At 42.7% G+C, this 18,519-nt stretch overlaps 1 protein-coding gene and 1 pseudogene across 2 annotated transcripts in view; both read left to right on the top strand.

Annotated features, from left to right (window-relative positions):
* The window catches only part of LOC126475321 (solute carrier family 22 member 7-like), a 117,327-nt gene that overhangs the window by 73,833 nt on the left and 24,975 nt on the right, over positions 1-18,519 (top strand). For both annotated transcript variants that reach the window (XM_050103106.1, XM_050103105.1), the window contains exon 5: positions 6,761-6,929. In XM_050103106.1, the coding sequence (XP_049959063.1) occupies positions 6,761-6,929 (169 nt within the window). The remainder of the gene's footprint in view (positions 1-6,760; positions 6,930-18,519) is intronic.
* On the top strand, positions 15,309-15,426 carry LOC126475966 (5S ribosomal RNA; annotated as a pseudogene).

Genomic DNA, 18,519 nt, shown 5'->3' with positions numbered 1-18,519 from the left:
TCGGCGGGTTTTCATCTAGCGTGAACCAGGAGCCAGATACCAACCCTTTAATATCCTTGAAAGGGACGTGTATGGAGGTCGTGGTTTGATGGTGTGGGGTGGGATTATGATTGGTGCACGTACACTCCTGCATGTCTTTGACAGAGGAACTGTAACAGGTCAGATGTATAGGGACGTCATTTTGCACCAGTATGTCCACCTCAGGGGTGCATTGGGTCCCACCTTCCTCCTGATGGATGATGACGCACGGCTCCACCGAGCTGCCATCGTGGAGGAGTACCTTGAAACAGAAGATATCAGGCTAATGGAGTGGCTGCCTGTTCTCCAGACTTAAACCCCATCGAGCACATCTGCGATGTTCTTGGTCGACGTATCGCTGCACGTCTTCAAACCCCTAGGACACTTCAGGAGCTCTGAAAGGCACTGGTGCAAGAATGGGAGGCTATTCTCCAGCAGCTGCTCGACCACCTGATCCAGAGTATGCCAACCCGTTGTGTGGCCTGTGTACGTGTGCATGGTGATCATATCCCATATTGATGTCGGGGTACATGCGCAGGAAATAGTGGCGTTCTGTAGAACATGTGTTTCGGGACGGTTTTCTCGACTTATCACCAATACCGTGGGCTTACAGATCTGTGTCGTGTGTGTTCCCTGTGTGCCTATGCTATTAGCGCCAGTTTGTGAAGTGCCACGTTGTGTAGCACCAGATTCTGCAATTATCCATAATTTATGAGCATGAGTGTAGTTCAATCGCAGACTTTGACCTATTCTGATAGAACGCCTTGCTGCCGAACACATAACAAACGCACACAAGTTAACGACCGCATGGTTCATATTAAAGGTCAACGTTTTAATTCACTGGGACAAGATTCAGACAGCACTTCCGCAACAAGGCACAAACAGTCCACATCGTAAACCGGCCACTCGCATCTGGAACGGGATGGCCCCAGATCTGCGTCTGACGTTCTCCCTCATCAGGTTACTGCCCTAGACGTATGCCGGCAGGCACAAACAGAGCACGTGGCTCAGGCACTGTCGCTTTACCGGCAGTTCGAAACACCCGCCTGCTCCAACAGGTTCACGGCTTCATTATCAAACAGCACAGTGCTCCATGCCCACTTGCTTCAGCCGTGGTCCCTTCTCCAACCTTCTACTGCGTGGAGCCCACGTTCCAACTACCAGGGTTCCGCTGTCGCGCCACGGATGCGCGCTCTGACAAAGATGGCCACGCAACGGCACAACCGACAATCGAGGGATCAAAGATAGCCGCACGTCTCAACAACAGAAACTATATCCATTTGAACCGACTACCGTATTCATTCCTTGGCTCTCCTCTACTATTTTAACCCTTTACCTACCATCAAGCCTCAGAGGCCTGTTAGTGATATTTCTACGAGGGTGAGTCAAATGAAAACCTTAAATTTGTAATAAGAAATCGAAATTTCGCGCCTTTATCCTGTAAGTCGGTAAGCGTGCTACAAACGGCTTTCAGAATGGCCTGTAGGTGGCAGCATAGTGCAGATGCACACACACCATCGCAGTATCAGTATAAAGATGGCCGCCCCACTTGCGACTTGTACCAGGGAAGAACAGCGTTCTGTTACTCGGTTTTTGCGCAGTGACGGTGTGAAACCTATTGAAATTCATCGACGAATGAAGGTTCAGTATGGTGATGCATGTTTGTCACAGCAAACATTCTACGAATGGAGTTGGAAGTTCGCAAATGGTGTGACTTCAGTGGAAGGTGCTCCTCGTCCAGATCAGGCACAACGAGTCGTGACTTCACAGAACATTGCAGCAATTCAAGCCATAGTGAAGGAAAACCGCCGAGTGACAATGAATGACATTGCAGCATGTTTACAGATTAGTCATGGCTCAGCACACCATATTGTGCTCCAGGTTCACAAAGTGTCTGCAAGATGGGTGCACAGCAGCTGACTCCTGAAATGACAGAACTACGTGTTGATGCTTGTGTAGAACTTCTTCGGCGCTTTGAACGAGAAGGTGATGGCTTCCTTGCAAGAATCGTTACTGGGGATGAAACCTGGGTTCACTTCCACCAACCGGAAACGAAGAGAGCGAGCAAGGAATGGCGCCATTCCTCATCACAAAAACCAAAGAAGTTTCGAACAGAACTATCAGCAGGGAAGGTTATGATGACTCTCTTTTGGGACAAAAAGGCGTCATTTTGGAACATTACATGCCTAAGGGGACCACTGTCACCAGTGCATCATACACAGATGTCCTAAAAAATCATCTGCGGCCTGCAATCAAATCAAAGCGTCACGGATTGCCGTCAGCAGGTGTTCTTTTGCAACATGACAACGCAAGGCCCCGCACTGCCTGTACAACAGTTGCAACAGTCACAGACCTGCACTTTGAGTTCCTTCCTCATCCACCAAACTCACCAAACCTTGCCCCAAGTGATTTCAATATGTATGGACCACTCAAAAACGCAATGGGAGGAAAGCAGTTCCGTTCTGATGAAGAGGTAAGCCACGCGGTGCATGAGTGGTTGCCCGGACTACCAAAAGAATTTTTTTTCTAAAGGAATTTATGCACTTTGTAAGCACTGGATGACTTGCATTGAGCGTGGGGGAGATTATGTTGAAAAGTGATACAGCTTTGTACCACTTGTGCACAGTAAATAATATTTAAAAAATATTTAATATTTTCATTTGACTCACCCTCGTACTATTCCTAATATTTGTCATTTTTAGTAGAACTTGATGGTGAGCAGTGTCAGTGGTCTTTGCCAGATCTAAAAATATACCTGTGATACGTTCATTGTTGTCTAATTAATGAACTATTACTTACTTGACCTCTGCCATAGCTACTGAGAAGTTATCCGCAATGGCTAGAGCTAATGTTCTTTATTAGTAGGATACCATCACAATCCCCCCCCCCCCCATGAACCATGGACCTTGCCGTTGGTGGGGAGGCTTGCGTGCCTCAGCGATACAGATAGCCGTACCGTAGGTGCAACCACAACGGAGGGGTATCTGTTGAGAGGCCAGACAAACGTGTGGTTCCTGAAGAGGGGCAGCAGCCTTTTCAGTAGTTGCAAGGGCAACTGTCTGGATGATTGACTGATCTGGCCTTGTAACAATAACCAAAATGGCATTGCCGTGCCGGTACTGCGAACGGCTGAAAGCAAGGGGAAACTACAGCCGTAATTTTTCCTGAGGGCATGCAGTTTTACTGTATGATTACATGATGATGGCGTCCTCTTGGGTAAAATATTCCGGAGGTAAAATAGTCCCCCATTCGGATCTCCGGGCGGGGACTACTCAAGAGGATGTCGTTAACAGGAGAAAGAAAACTGGCGTTCTACGGATCGGAGCGTGGAATGTCAGATCCCTTAATCGGGCAGGTAGGTTAGAAAATTTAAAAAGGGAAATGGATAGGTTGAAGTTAGATATAGTGGGAATTAGTGAAGTTCGGTGGCAGGAGGAACAAGACTTCTGGTCAGGTGACTACAGGGTTATAAACACAAAATCAAATAGGGGTAATGCAGGAGTAGGTTTAATAATGAATAGGAAAATAGGAATGCGGGTAAGCTACTACAAACAGCATAGTGAACGCATTATTGTGGCAAAGATAGATACGAAGCCCACACCTACTACAGTAGTACAAGTTTATATGCCAACTAGCTCTGCAGATGACGAAGAAATTGAAGAAATGTATGATGAAATAAAAGAAATTATACGGATTGTGAAGGGAGACGAAAATTTAATAGTCATGGGTGACTGGAATTCGAGTGTAGGAAAAGGGAGAGAAGGAAACATAGTAGGTGAATATGGATTGGGGGACAGAAATGAAAGAGGAAGCCGCCTTGTAGAATTTTGCACAGAGCACAACATAATCATAACTAACACTTGGTTTAAGAATCATGAAAGAAGGTTGTATACATGGAAGAACCCTGGAGATACTAAAAGGTATCAGATAGATTATATAATGGTAAGACAGAGATTTAGGAACCAGGTTTTAAATTGTAAGACATTTCCAGGGGCAGATGTGGACTCTGACCACAATCTATTGATTAGATTAAAACTGAAGAAACTGCAAAAAGGTGGGAATTTAAGGAGATGGGACCTGGATAAACTAAAAGAACCAGAGGTTGTACAGAGATTCAGGGAGAGCATTAGGGAGCAATTGACAGGAATGGGGGGAAATAAATACAGTAGAAGAAGAATGGGTAGCTTTGAGGGATGAAGTAGCGAAGGCAGCAGAGGATCAAGTAGGTAAAAAGACGGGGGCTAGTAGAAATCCTTGGGTAACAGAAGAAATATTGAATTTAATTGATGAAAGGAGAAAATATAAAAATGCAGTAAGTGAAACAGGCAAAAAGGAATACAAACGTCTCAAAAATGAGATCGACAGGAAGTGCAAAATGGCTAATCAGGGATGGCTAGAGGACAAATGTAAGGATGTAGAGGCTTGTCTCACTAGGGGTAAGATAGATACCGCCTACAGGAAAATTAAAGAGACCTTTGGAGATAAGAGAACGACTTGTATGAATATCAAGAGCTCAGATGGAAACCCAGTTCTAAGCAAAGAAGGGAAAGCAGAAAGGTGGAAGGAGTATATAGATGGTCTCTACAAGGGCGATGTACTTGAGGACAATATTATGGAAATGGAAGAGGATGTAGATGAAGATGAAATGGGAGATATGATACTGCGTGAAGAGTTTGACAGAGCACTGAAAGACCTGAGTCGAAACAAAGCCCCTGGAGTAGACAATATTCCATTGGAACTACTGACGGCCGTGGGAGAGCCAGTCCTGACAAAACTCTACCATCTGGTGAGGAAGATGTATGAGACAGGCGAAATACCCTCAGACTTCAAGAAGAATATAATAATTCCAATCCCAAAGAAAGCAGGTGTTGACAGATGTGAAAATTACCGAACTATCAGCTTAATAAGTCACAGCTGCAAAATACTAACACGAATTCTTTACAGACGAATGGAAAAACTAGTAGAAGCCAACCTCGGGGAAGATCAGTTTGGAATCCGTAGAAACACTGGAACACGTGAGGCAATACTGACCTTACGACTTATCTTAGAAGAAAGATTAAGGAAAGGCAAACCTACGTTTCTAGCATTTGAAGACTTAGAGAAAGCTTTTGACAATGTTGACTGGAATACTCTCTTTGAAATTCTGAAGGTGGCAGGGGTAAAATACAGGGAGCGAAAAGCTATTTACAATTCGTACAGAAACCAGATGTCAGTTATAAGAGTCGAGGGACATGAAAGGGAAGCAGTGGTTGGGAAGGGAGTAAGACAGTGTTGTAGCCTCTCCCCGATGTTGTTCAATCTGTATATTGAGCAAGCAGTAAAGGAAACAAAAGAAAAATTCGGAGTAGGTATTAAAATTCATGGAGAAGAAATAAAAACTTTGAGGTTCGCCGATGACATTGTAATTCTGTCAGAGACAGCAAAGGACTTGGAAGAGCAGTTGAATGGAATGGACAGTGTCTTGGAAGGAGGATATAAGATGAACATCAACAAAAGCAAAACAAGGATAATGGAATGTAGTCTAATTAAGTCGGGTGATGCTGAGGGAATTAGATTAGGAAATGAGGCACTTAAATTAGGAAAGGAGTTTTGCTATTTGGGGAGCAAAATAACTGATGATGGTCGAAGTAGAGAGGATATAAAATGTAGGCTGGCAATGGCAAGGAAAGCGTTTCTGAAGAAGAGAAATTTGTTAACATCCAGTATTGATTTAAGTGTCAGGAAGTCATTTCTGAAAGTATTTGTATGGAGTGTTGCCATGTATGGAAGTGAAACATGGACGATAAATAGTTTGGACAAGAAGAGAATAGAAGCTTTCGAAATGTGGTGCTACAGAAGAATGCTGAAGATTAGATGGGTAGATCACATAACTAATGAGGAAGTATTGAATAGGATTGGGGAGAAGAGAAGTTTGTGGCGCAACTTGACCAGAAGAAGGGATCGGTTGGTAGGACATGTTCTGAGGCATCAAGGGATCACCAATTTAGTAATGGAGGGGAGCGTGGAGGGTAAAAATCGTAGAGGGAGACCAAGAGATGAATACACAAAGCAGATTCAGAAGGTTGTAGGTTGCAGTAGGTACTGGGAGATGAAAAAGCTTGCACAGGATAGAGTAGCATGGAGAGCTGCATCAAACCAGTCTCAGGACTGAAGACCACAACAACAACAACCATCACAATATGCGACAGTGAACCCTATATCGCTTCAATCGAAAGACGTAGGTTTTTTCCGTATGATGTAAGTCTGAAACCAGCTACAGGTACAATAATTAAAATTATGTCGAGAAATATCAGTATTCTGCTCAGCAGTGCCTAACTGACGGCGGTCATGGATCCAGATGGTCTTCCTGCGGCCTCTCAGCTTCCCTACTAATAAAACACTCTGAGATTTCAGTTACTCGATATCCCTCTTAAGCAAGTTTCACAGAAGTTGCTCCTACGGATTTGACACTCAGAATTTGTTTATTAGTGTTCAGCTACCATCCATTACAGCATTCCTTTTCCACTCTTTCTCTCAGACATAGTAGGCTACTGTAGATTTCGTTAAAATACAAACTTCTTACCGAGGTGTTATCTTGCTTATATTACCTTAGGTCTAACAAAGTCGCTTAAAAGAAATTTAATTTCTTAACCAGTTTCGGGCACTAGATCTCGAAATACATTTCCTGTTTATGGTTTACGTGTTGATGCATCTAACAACAGAGAATGAATCAAACGACTGTATTGAAGTTTTTGTGTTACAGGTATCGAATTGGCTGGAATAAAACATCGCTCATATGTGAACTTTCTAGCAATTGCGTCTTACTGTATTGGAAGCATTGGTATGGGGTTAATAGCCTGGACTCTAAGAAACTGGGTACATTTCGTCCTTGCTGCCTCAGTTCCATGCTTCATTCCTTTGCTACTTCACAGGTAATTGTAGTGTAAGAAAATAATCGGAGGAGGTCTTAGTCGATTTTACGAACGGAAGCTCCGGCTGCAGCTCCATCTTGTTTTAAATTGAAGGGTATCTGTCGATGAAAGATCTGGTTGGGGATCGGTGCTCGTGATGAAGGTGTCCATAAAAATGAGCGTACACGAGAGAAAAACCTTTGATGTTTACATGAACTGAGTTCCCGGATCTGCACATTTATGATAGTTAAATAAGAATTGAATAAATAACATGACCATATTTACCTGTTGTAGAACGGATAGCAGTAGGACGTAAAATGGAAGTTTGCGAGGGAATACGTAAGCATGTGCTCTGGTAAAAATATCACATTTATTCGAGAACAGTTGAACGAACTAATAAACTGAACAATTAATAAATGGATATTGATTGCTCTTCTTCATAAAACTCTCGTCTGAGTTACAAAATTACATTAAATGCGTCTTGGAGACCCCACAACGATTTATCATTAATCATTAATTATGGAATGGTTAGAGGAATGGCGACATTAAAGTACATATACACATATAACAGATATTCAGGACAAATATAGGAATAAAGAAAAAACTTCACCACTATGCACGTGGTTGGCAAAAGGTCGTTCCCTTGGCCTGAGTGCACGAAGAAAATGAACAAGAATTCATCGATAAGAATAAATATTAACAGTTGCACCAGAGAAGAAATTCTGAAACTAATTTGGAAGTCTTACCCTGAGAATCAGTAACTGTGACATGTAACTATTCTCGCAATACATCAAGACGTGGTCGTCACAATCAAAAGTTCTGCACAAAATGAGTGGTAAAATTCAGAATGATGATGATGATGATGATGCGGTCCCATACACCGAGTAGCGTAGGGAGCGATGCGGGAGACATGCACCGCCGACTAGGCAAAGTCGTAGCGAAGGTGCTTTGCCATTACCTTCCTCCGACGGTAATGGCGATGAATGATGATGATAACACAACACCCAGTCATCTCGAGGCAGGGAAAATCCCTCGCCTCGCCGCGAATCGAACCCGGGACCCCGTGCGCGGAAAGAGAGAACGCTACCGCAAGACCACGAGTTGCGGACTAGCTTACCACATTGAACTGGATATAGTACTGGGAGTCATGATATGAGAACTTAAGGCTCTCAGATCCGTACTTAACACGTGAAGGGAACAAAGGCATGTGGAAAATAGATTCCGCACTGAAATCGAAATTCATGACGTTTCAGAAATCTGTTCAGGTGTACTATACTAATGAGATCACCAGCGAACTAAATCAGACTGAACTAAGAAGATACGAGTCCATATGTCTGAACAGAAATAGATCGGAACAACGGCTTGCACACGTGGCCAAACGTACCGGTTACAACGTTCCGAAATTAACCAGAAAAATTCCATATACCGCTAAACGAGCAATGAGCGATGATAGCTAGACGTATTTTTGGCTGCAGCTGAAGTCTACACAAGTAATACAATGAATTAACTGTGAATAGGCACACTCACACTTAATAGGTTTCACCCACCTCGCGTCTCCCAGAACCCTGAACACTGCCGATCCAACTGTTTTGGAACACACGTGTCCCGTTCCTTAAAAAGTGGCCAAAGAGCTCCCTATTGTGTGGTGTCAACCAGTACAAGAGCTTCTTCCAAAGGCGAACAGAAACCTCTTTGCTACCTGGTACGTCCTTTAGTTCCACAGATCTAGACAATGAAATTTAAATTGTCCATACTGCACATAGATGTACTGAATATGCTTGTGGAGCTCTGATAATTACCAAAATCTTATTAAATTTTGAGGTGAAATAAAGGTAATATACTTTGTGGTCACTATAGACACACTCAGCTACTCAGTCTTTTATAATTTTCGCCCAGAATTGAGGCGCCAGAGGTGGGTACATTACACCCCAAAAATCCATGCGATAAGAGATATGAACAGAAATGTTAAGTCTAAACGACTGTAATCCTCAGGTTTTCTCTCAGAAAGTTTTATAGATCAGTCTAAATAAATATATAAATAAGAAGCGACAACAAGAGTAGCGTTTCATATTTTATACGCAGAAAGCGACTAAATTAAAGAAAATCCTTACTCTATAGGATATATGTAATTTCAAGGTAAATTTGGTAGTTTTAAAATCATGACTGACGAATAGAAAACATTACTCTACGCCAGCCACAATCAAGTCATTAGATTTTCTACCATCAACTCGATTCCATTTATTATTGCTAGAGTCATCCCTTCAATTTCTCCTCCTATATTTCCAAAACTGAACTAAGGGTTAAATTTAAAAGTTTTCCGCTTTGAAATAAATGAAAGTTATGGCGTGTGAGATTACATGGTATTGTATTTTATAAGTTGTTGCCTTCTGCTGTCCACTACACACAGCATCGGCTCTCAGTGTCACGAAGGTGTCTTACATGGCAGGGCTTGCTACTGGATTTGCAGTTCGAGAGAGGAGGCGCTTACATCCCCATATCGTCATCCAGATTTAAATTTTTCATGGTTTCCCTGAATCACTCAAGAGATTAGAAGGGCTGCCCATCGCTCTCCAAGTACCCAACTCTGCTTAACACTACAGCCTTAAACTGCAGTCTTATGCCTGTTCGCGAAAGAATGACACGAATGACTGGTTTGACGTGCATAGCTACTTCCTTTCCTCGTGGCAACAGTACTAACCAGGATTGCAGCATTTGGAAGTCCACATGGAGGCTGTCGGTTATTGGTAATGGATTTAGATCATCAAAAGTGTTTTTTATTTTATTTATATTGTTCATCACGCCTCTTACTGCTTTGTTGAGAATTAAGTTTAGTGGTTGAAGCTACTTGGAGAAGGACTGGCAGTCTTTGTAATCACCTGAGTAATTTAGGGAAACCATAGAAGAACATAAATCTGGATGACCATACGCGGATGTGAACGGCTCTTTTCCTGAATGTGAATCCAATGGTAGCAAGCCCTGCATTGTGTGAGCTGACTCTGGAGTGCAATAAAAACCAGAATTAGGGTAGCAGAGTACTGAAATTGCGTCCAACTACTGCTTTGCCTAGTGTTACATTCTTTCGGGTATAACAAACGGTCATTAAACATTGACAGGGGGTATTCTTGTTGGTGTGGATGCAGGTATAACTCTCTATAGTGTGTAAACATCTGGAAGAAGTGCTGCGTGAGGTCGACAGACTACTGTTAGACCGCTGTCCTGATCTGCAGCAACGGTGGATGACCTGAAACGAATTCTGTGGCACCTGTGGAGCACATGGAGTCGCCTGCAATCACTGACGCAGTTGCGCCTTCTAATTCGCTTGCACTGGAAGGTCGACGTTTACCTGACAGTGAATAGCAAACAGTGATGAAGTCGCAGATATCTGGACGTACTTCGAAAGTGGGTACCAAACGCAGAGCTGTCCCTTACACCTCAAAAATGGATTTGAAGTATTTCCCACTGCTAAAAGTACATCTGAGCCAGCACAGGACGCTTCATATGTTGAGATTGGGCAGATCTTCCTGAAAGGTCCAAAGCAGTGCTTGCCACTGGGAGCATCATTGTTACACGGGTATTGATGCCCCTTGTGGAAGTTACAGGAGGGTTTGGGAAGAAAGGCTAGTGACCAACTTATCTGCTTGCCAGGCGATCTCGTGCAAGATGTTGTCGAGGCTCTGCCGGGAGCGATTGAGACCACTGTATACTCTCACTTGCAAATTGAACGACGACTGCCGCCTGAGTTTATAGATCATTCCCATTTTCTACAGACAGCTCCCTACTTTGATGAAGACAGTCTTGACTGCGGGGTGGAAGCATATTTAGCATTTTACATCATTGTTCCCAAGAGCGATAGTGATCCTCTGGTATGGACCCATATGGAAGGCTTAAAGAAGTGTCAGGCAAGTGTGTTATGATCTTGGATGCGGATTTCTCGACCTCCTCTGTTGGTTGGAGAACTGTAGATCAGGTGTACACTATAGCCAAGAAGCGGCTCCTCGTGTGGCGTCCATACCTGGGTGATTTAGGATAGAGAAATTCATCCACAAGAGCGATAAGATAAATTCTGATATCTGACTGGGAAGAGTATCAGTCCCACCGAAACGAAAATAATACCCACACAGTGCTTGGGATGGAAAGCTAGTTAAACCAACCGTCAATAACAAACGTACCAGGGTGGAGAGGGGGGGGGGGCAGGTGGCGTTGTCGGGACTGGTGAAGGTAGATGGAATTACTTGGGAACTGAGAGCAGGAATGTCCGGATACAGTTGTCCTTGAGTGTTAAGCCATTGGACAATAGATTTACAAAACATTTATTAACATCATTTAAGGAACATACATTGGTACTTAGACCATTCAGCAGAATTACTTATATTGTGATTCCAAGTCATAACTTGTTCTACTGAAATTAAAAAAAAGTTAACATTTCTGATTGGCGGCACTAAGCCACATAACAGGCTCTCAACACAACTTGCAAAATTTCTTTAACTAGTTTGAGGCACTAGCCACACATTTTTTTTAAAGAACGAGGTAATAACAACGTACAATGACATCTTGACCTAAAGCCAATGGGTACAGCTTCAGATTTGCGAAGCAACAACCCAAGACAAATCCAACAGCCGTTGGTGCATGTGACTAGATAACAAGTAGACACTGCAATGGATGCACAACGCGAAACAGCAACCATTTTAAAATTTATAATTTAATTGAGCAACGTCTGTGGACTACAAAACATGGGCTCTAGTCAGTACTGCAAAATATGCGAAGTTTAAAGATAATTTGCTTACGACAAATAAAATTTTTATCCTAAAATTGCATGAACACGAAAACTAGTCCTTGATAACTAACGACCTAAAATTTAAATCTCAAATGTAACAAGTTTCCAAAATGACCTTGGACCTAACCCTTTTAAAATTACAAGATACATCACCAATAGTGAATCACATTTTTAGATACGAACTGTCAATGACCTAAACTTCGGGCACTAGCCCGCCTTGAAATTTTCCCCAACGCAGCACAAATCTATGGCACACTGTAGTTATTCAAAATGCGGCAACAGCCTCTTTGAACTACAAGTTAATAGGCCAATTTTCCTTAAGGCCTATTACGTAGGTAACAAAATAAAAGAGGTTTGAAATCAGCAACCACATTGAGCAACACGAAAACTGTCGGTTTCCTTAAAGTTTAACACTTAATTTGGTGCTTTGAGTTTTTGTCTTTACGAAGAATGGTTTTTCATTTTGAGCTCAACAACCCAATTAAGCAATACGACCACTCTTTGTTCCTTTTAAAATTTCACCACTTACATTTGAAATTTAGGTACTTGTCATCCAAGAGAATAATCCATAACTTTACTGTTGGAAATGATGAAACAAGAATACGTGGTCACTTACAGCACCTTGACTCGACAGCTACCTTTTCAGCACTCAGGAATCAAAATTATACTAGCTATTACATTGCAGAAGGTTTACTAGCGCGTTTTGCTCTCATCATAGAAACAGGCCATCAGTAAAGAAAAGCCATCAGCTGATAACGTTAAGCTACCACCATACTCAAGATTTTTCGTTGTTTACATATAAACTCCCTTCTCCTACAGCAAATAACAGAAAGAAACATTAATCCACACTGGAACATGAAAGACAGCAACCCGCCACAATTCTCAAAGCATGAGCAAAAAAGATTGTCAACATTCAGGTAATGTGGTGCATCTAAGTAGAACACAGCAGTAGTTCAAACAATAGTGGTGTCCTCGCAGTTGATCACAGCCACATCACTGGCCCACTTTCGCCATTCTTCTGTACGTCAAAACAACAGCCGAATACCGACTGCCAAGGAGCCGGCCGTTGTGGCCAAGCAGTTCTAGGCACTTCAGTCTGGAACCGCGCTGCTGCTAAGGTTGCTGGTTCGAATCCTGCCTCTGGTATGGATGTGTGTGATGGCCTTAGGTTAGTTAAGTTTAAGTAGTTCTAAGTCTAGGGGAATGATGACCTCAGATGTTAAGTCCCATAGTGGTCGGAGCCATTTGACTGCCAAGGCGCGGCTGTGCCCACCTCACGAGATTCTGTCAAACCCCTCCCACTGACGGCCCACAGCTCACTCTTCGAGCGTACGGGCAGAGGGCTTTTCCTATGCTCGGAACGAGTACGACCTCTGACTTTAGCCGCATCGATGCAAATACACAGCCGATAGACAGGTCCAGTCGATTCACACGAATCAGAAATTTTAAATTCTGATTTGAATGTATATTGCAGAGAGAGACTGAACGTGTTTCTGTCAGTAAAATATGCATCAAAATCCAGTTATATTCTGGATGTGAAATTAATTTGGGCAAAGATAAGTGTTAAACGTGGGTCAAACATGGGCGTCACATACTGTCTGTAGAACAGTATCAGCGGCTCATGTGAGGGATAGCTTGGAGAACATTTTGCATAAATTTACTGGTCATATTATAGTATTAGCTGGAAATTTCAACTTGGCTATTGACAGGGAGACTCAAATGAGTAATACATGTTGTAGGAATAGGGAAGCATGTGAAACTGTTCTAAATGCCTTATTCTAAAATCACTTTCAGTAGCTAATCATGAGCCAACTCGTGAAAATACCCTATTAGAGCTCCATGTCATTAAGAGGCCAGAACTAATCGACACAGTTAACTTAGACCAGGTATTCAGGGGTCAAGTAGCAATATAAATAAAGATAACAAGATGTTTCTGCTGAACAGGAGAACAATAAACAGATTGCAGACTAAGTGATAAACACAGAAATATCATACTCAGCTCCGACAACAGTGCGCAGATTCAAGAGTACTGTAGGGGCTAGGGGTCCTCTAATGGGTAGGTGACGTCAAATCCAGAGACTTCCGGCTTGGTAGCAGGTGACTCATTGTCGTATAATCAATCGTTTGTGGTATCCGCACTCAGTTCGCCCCTTTAGCGGAGTGACTTTCTGTGGTAGATATTCCCAGTCAGTGGAAGAACTGTTCCAGGTAGTGGTGCTACCTCCAAGCACTTTCATGCCTCCACTTTTATGTCTATAGCAAGGCAGGCTCCACAACTACAGAAAGTGAGGGAAGTGAAGACATATGGAGAATGAACCCCTGGCTGGTGACACCTGCTGATGGTGGATGTCAAGCGAATCCGCTGCTAGCCAGCATCACTACATTCTTCCTCTCTTAAAGAAATGGATCCTCGAATTTCCATGTTACGGTTGAACCTGTAACTATTTTATTTTTCACACAGTTCATACTGAACACATGTTTATCCTGTCTTTAGCTCTCTCTTCACATTGATGTCGGCCTGCTTAACTGAATGGTAACTTGTTTGCCTACCATGCAGTGGGTCCCAGTTCGATTCCTGTCCAGTTTGGAGATTTTCTCCGCTTGTGGTCTGGGTTTTATGTTGTCCTCCTCATCGTTTCATCATCGCCAATATGCAAGTCGCCCAGTGTGGCATCACCTGAAATAAGACTCGCAACCCGGCCGCCGATCTTCCCTAGATAGAGTCTCCCAGCCATCAATGCCACACGATCATTTTATATTCACATTGATCAAACTATAAAATATTCACAGAGTCACTTTTGGATTTTTCAGTTTTTATGCAGTTTCTCGGTGAGTGCTGACATATAGGTAGTTAGTAAAGGACTGTATGCCTAAGGTTGACAGTGCTGTACACTTGCCTGTAACTTCTAAATTCATAGGAGCTAGTGTAATTGTTTCATCTGTTCAGATATAAAATTAGTATCCTGACTGGTTGTCATGGTTCTTAGTGCCCCAGACTTCAAGAACCATTGCTAAACCATTGTGTGTACTACTCCCTCTGCTTGTTGACTGATAAAGAACACAGCACGAAAAGTGGTCAAAAATGATTTAAACATACTTCTTACCTGCTGATATTCACATGAAGGGCCCAAGAATACCCATACCATTCATTCAGAACGGTTGTTGGCCTCTAGTAATCTCTAAAATGGTACCCACTGATGCCCAAGTTCTGTTCTTAGAGCGCAGAGCACACAATTCATTACATTCTGCCCTATATCCTGTTTGTATGTGCAACAACAGTAGTTCTCTGTGAAACATTATTCCATTGTTCATCACTCTCCACAACTTACTAAGCTCATTACATTAACTTCCTGGTACATGATATGCTATCCATACTTGGTTTACAAATACAATACCATTTGTTAATACACAACTCTGTTGCAAACTGCTTACAGTCTAGGTCTGTGCCCTACTCCATTCCTCTGGAACAATGCCAACATGATCTATTGTGCACACTTTAAGGTCTTCAGTGTTGCCATGTGTTCTCCTGGGACAGTGTATCACATAAGCTGGTATATTAATTGAGTTAAGTGCTTGTTTCATCCTTCAGGCCCATAAGTCATTTTAATTCTGCATGATACAATGCAGCCAATGGCCTTGCCACAGTGGTAACACTGGTTCCCATTGGATCACCGAAGTTAAGCACTGTTGGGCTGGGCTAGCACTTGGATGAGTGACTATCTGGTCTGCCAAGTGCTGTTGGCAAATGGGGTGTACTCAGCCCTTGTGAGGCAAACTGAGGAGCTACTTACACTTGTTGATTGAGAAGTAGGGGTTCCGGTCTTGTAAACTGACATAAGGCCAGGAGAGTGGTGAGCTGACCATATGCCCCTCCATACCCGCAACCAGTGACGCCTGTGGGCTGAGGATGACACGGTGGCCAGTCGGTATCATTGGGCTTTTTGAGGTCTGTTCGGAAGGAGTTTTAGTGATGCACACAGGTAACAACAGAAATATGTAGTATCATAAATCAGGCTGAGCATCATTCTTTCCACAGTGGAGTAATTATTCTCCATCTTATTTACATGCTTGGTAACACAGATGGTCAGATACTCTCTTCCTCCTATTTCTTTGCTAACATTGCAGGACTATTTCAACTGCCTGTAAAAGGTTTGATGGAACAAGTTCAAATGGCTCTAAGCACTATGGGACTTAACAGCTGAGGTCATCAGGCCCCTAAACTTAGAACTACTTAAACCTAACTAACCTAAGGACATCACACACATCCATGCCCGAGGCAGGATTCGAACCTGCAACCATAGCAGCTGCGTGGTTCTGGATAGGGGGGCCTAGAACTGCTCGGCCACTGTGGGTGGATGTTGGGACAAGTGTTAAGTAAGTTCTTCCACCACACAAAAGCTTGCTAGCAAATTGGTGTCCAATGAAACTTTATCCCCTTTTTCAAAAAATGTATGCAAGGTCTCGCTGATTCTGCAGTTTCAGGCTCAAGTTCCCTGTAATAGTTATCCAAACCTAGAAAGCGCTGTCATTCCTTTTCTGTACTGTGAATATGAAATTGCCATATGGCTTGTAAAAGCTGAAGCTCTGTTTGCACATCAATCTGGCGATGGTATGGCCAACTTATCAAATTTATTTTAAGATTAAACAGCATTTTCCAAACTTTCTGTTAGCTGGGCTGGTCAGAATCGACTAAACACATTCTTTACTTTGCAATGTTGTCTTGTATATCCATGAGAAACACTATAATACCATCCAAATAATCATACACTGCCTTTGTTTCAGGTTTCATAGCACAAAATATCAAAATATAACAGGTTTTGGAATGTCACCAGTGCTTTCTTCAATCTGAATGACACTTGCTGGTACCAGTAATGAGTGGATTGAACTCTGTAGGTGATGTTGGGTCGGTTCCTCATTGCTGCTTCCAACTCATAGTACACACTTAGCAAATCTAAAGTTGAAAAATTTGACTTTGCCCCAGGCTATCTAAAGTTTTCGTGATATTCGATACTGGTTATTTTTCTGTGACTGTCTGGTGATGAAAATACTGATAGTCACAATAAAACTGATATGCCTAACTCGTAGCATGCTCTTCTTGGTTACAATTACTGATGATTCTCTCCAAGAGCTGGTTCTTTCTTCTACAGTTTCAACATTGAGCTGCTGATTCATGACCTCCTCCATCACCCAGTATGGTTACTTATTTATTAGTAGTTTATTCCCAGTGGTAATCCTATTTTATATTACAGGAGTTACTGGCAGAGGTCTTTGAGATGAGGTGACTCTGTATATTCTGGTTACAGTCTTTCCATTTCCTCCATATCACTTCTCTGTTGATGTGACACTTTCTCCCAGAATATGACTAATTGACAGACTATCCCGATTTAGATTACTGTGCTTTCTACTCTCTATCCTACTCTTCCATCTCCAGTACATCATGATCCCTTAGAATCGACTTGCAAGGTAGAATAAAGCAAGGCACATCTAACACATAATGTAGGGGACTTGGATTTTATAGTGGGTAGGTGATGATGGTTCCTGACAGATTAAGTTTGGTAATAGGTGATTTACTTAGTTGGTTCAGTCTACAATAAAGACCCTGCTCCAACATCCAGCAGGAGGGGTGGGCATTCAACCCACAGTCCTTTGTGTTGACCCATTGTTGTATGGTCATCTCAGTGAGCATAGCTTAGATGCGGAGCGACCTCGTTTGGTAGACATTCCTACTTGGCGGTGGGGTTCTCAGGTACTGGCACAATGGTCAGGCACTACTACATTGATAGCAAATAGGCTAGAGACCTGCTCCAGATGTGGTAACTGACAAAAGGCATGACACCCGGAGAGCAAAACATGGTTTCGGCATCTGGCCAGCAGCGCTTGAGAATGGTGGACATGCTGTGGATCAGATGCTGGGAAGGTCTCAGGTTGGTCATCAACCCATCGGTGCTAAGGCTGGACCCTTATACAGGCAGTTCATAGAATGGCGAATGGGGACAGCTGCTCCTGCGGGTGGCAGGTGAAGAGTAGTGTCCCCTCAGCAACAGGCCGATTACTGACACGACAGCAGTCGCCAGTTTGGTTACTCTTGCTGACTGGACGGCCAGTATTTACACACATCTGTGTCATCAGCCATTTTGACAAACAGACGCACTGCTTTTTAAGTATCCTTGATTGCCACTGGTCACCATTCGAGTGGTCATGCTGGTCAGCTGAAGCAGCCATGATGGCACAATGCTATGCAAGAGGATTACTGCTAAAACTTGGTCTGGCCAGCACTGCTACATTAAGTTACACCTTTGATACGCATGTATCAAGCAAAGTTGTGAGGGTTGCAACACCTTCTGTAGTTCGACAACTGTGCTGAGAGACGTGCCAAAGTAATAAAGCGGTCGTGGCAAACCTGCCAAAGCTCTCCTTCCTCCTCCCCTGCCCCCTGACCTCACAAAACAACTTCCCTACAAATTGTTTCATGCAGATTTAGCATTTTTGATAATTTCTTAAGGGGATTAATAAACACTCAATCATAATGGAAAAAATATTATTAATTGACTGTGCTGATGGAAAAAGCTGCATACAACAAATTAAATGTATCATTTGTATTCTAAGAAAATTGAATGTAAAACAAGGTCTGTAACTTGTTGTTTAGGCAGCAACTGTACATTAGTTGTATGATGTATAGTAAAGAAGAGATTTTATATGTTCCCCATAAATGATTGATACTACACAAATTACATATTCCCGCGATACTATCGGTGAAACAGCGACAAATACAGTGCTGAGACAGTATATGTTTGTGTCTACAGTCGCAGTTTATTTATTTTGCCTAATGATTACTGG

Source organism: Schistocerca serialis, chromosome 4 (assembly GCF_023864345.2).
Source record: "Schistocerca serialis cubense isolate TAMUIC-IGC-003099 chromosome 4, iqSchSeri2.2, whole genome shotgun sequence".
NCBI classification, from domain to species: domain Eukaryota; kingdom Metazoa; phylum Arthropoda; class Insecta; order Orthoptera; family Acrididae; genus Schistocerca; species Schistocerca serialis.
The sequence above is the reverse complement of the archived record's forward strand: the minus strand, read 5'-3'. Positions and strand labels throughout refer to the sequence as shown.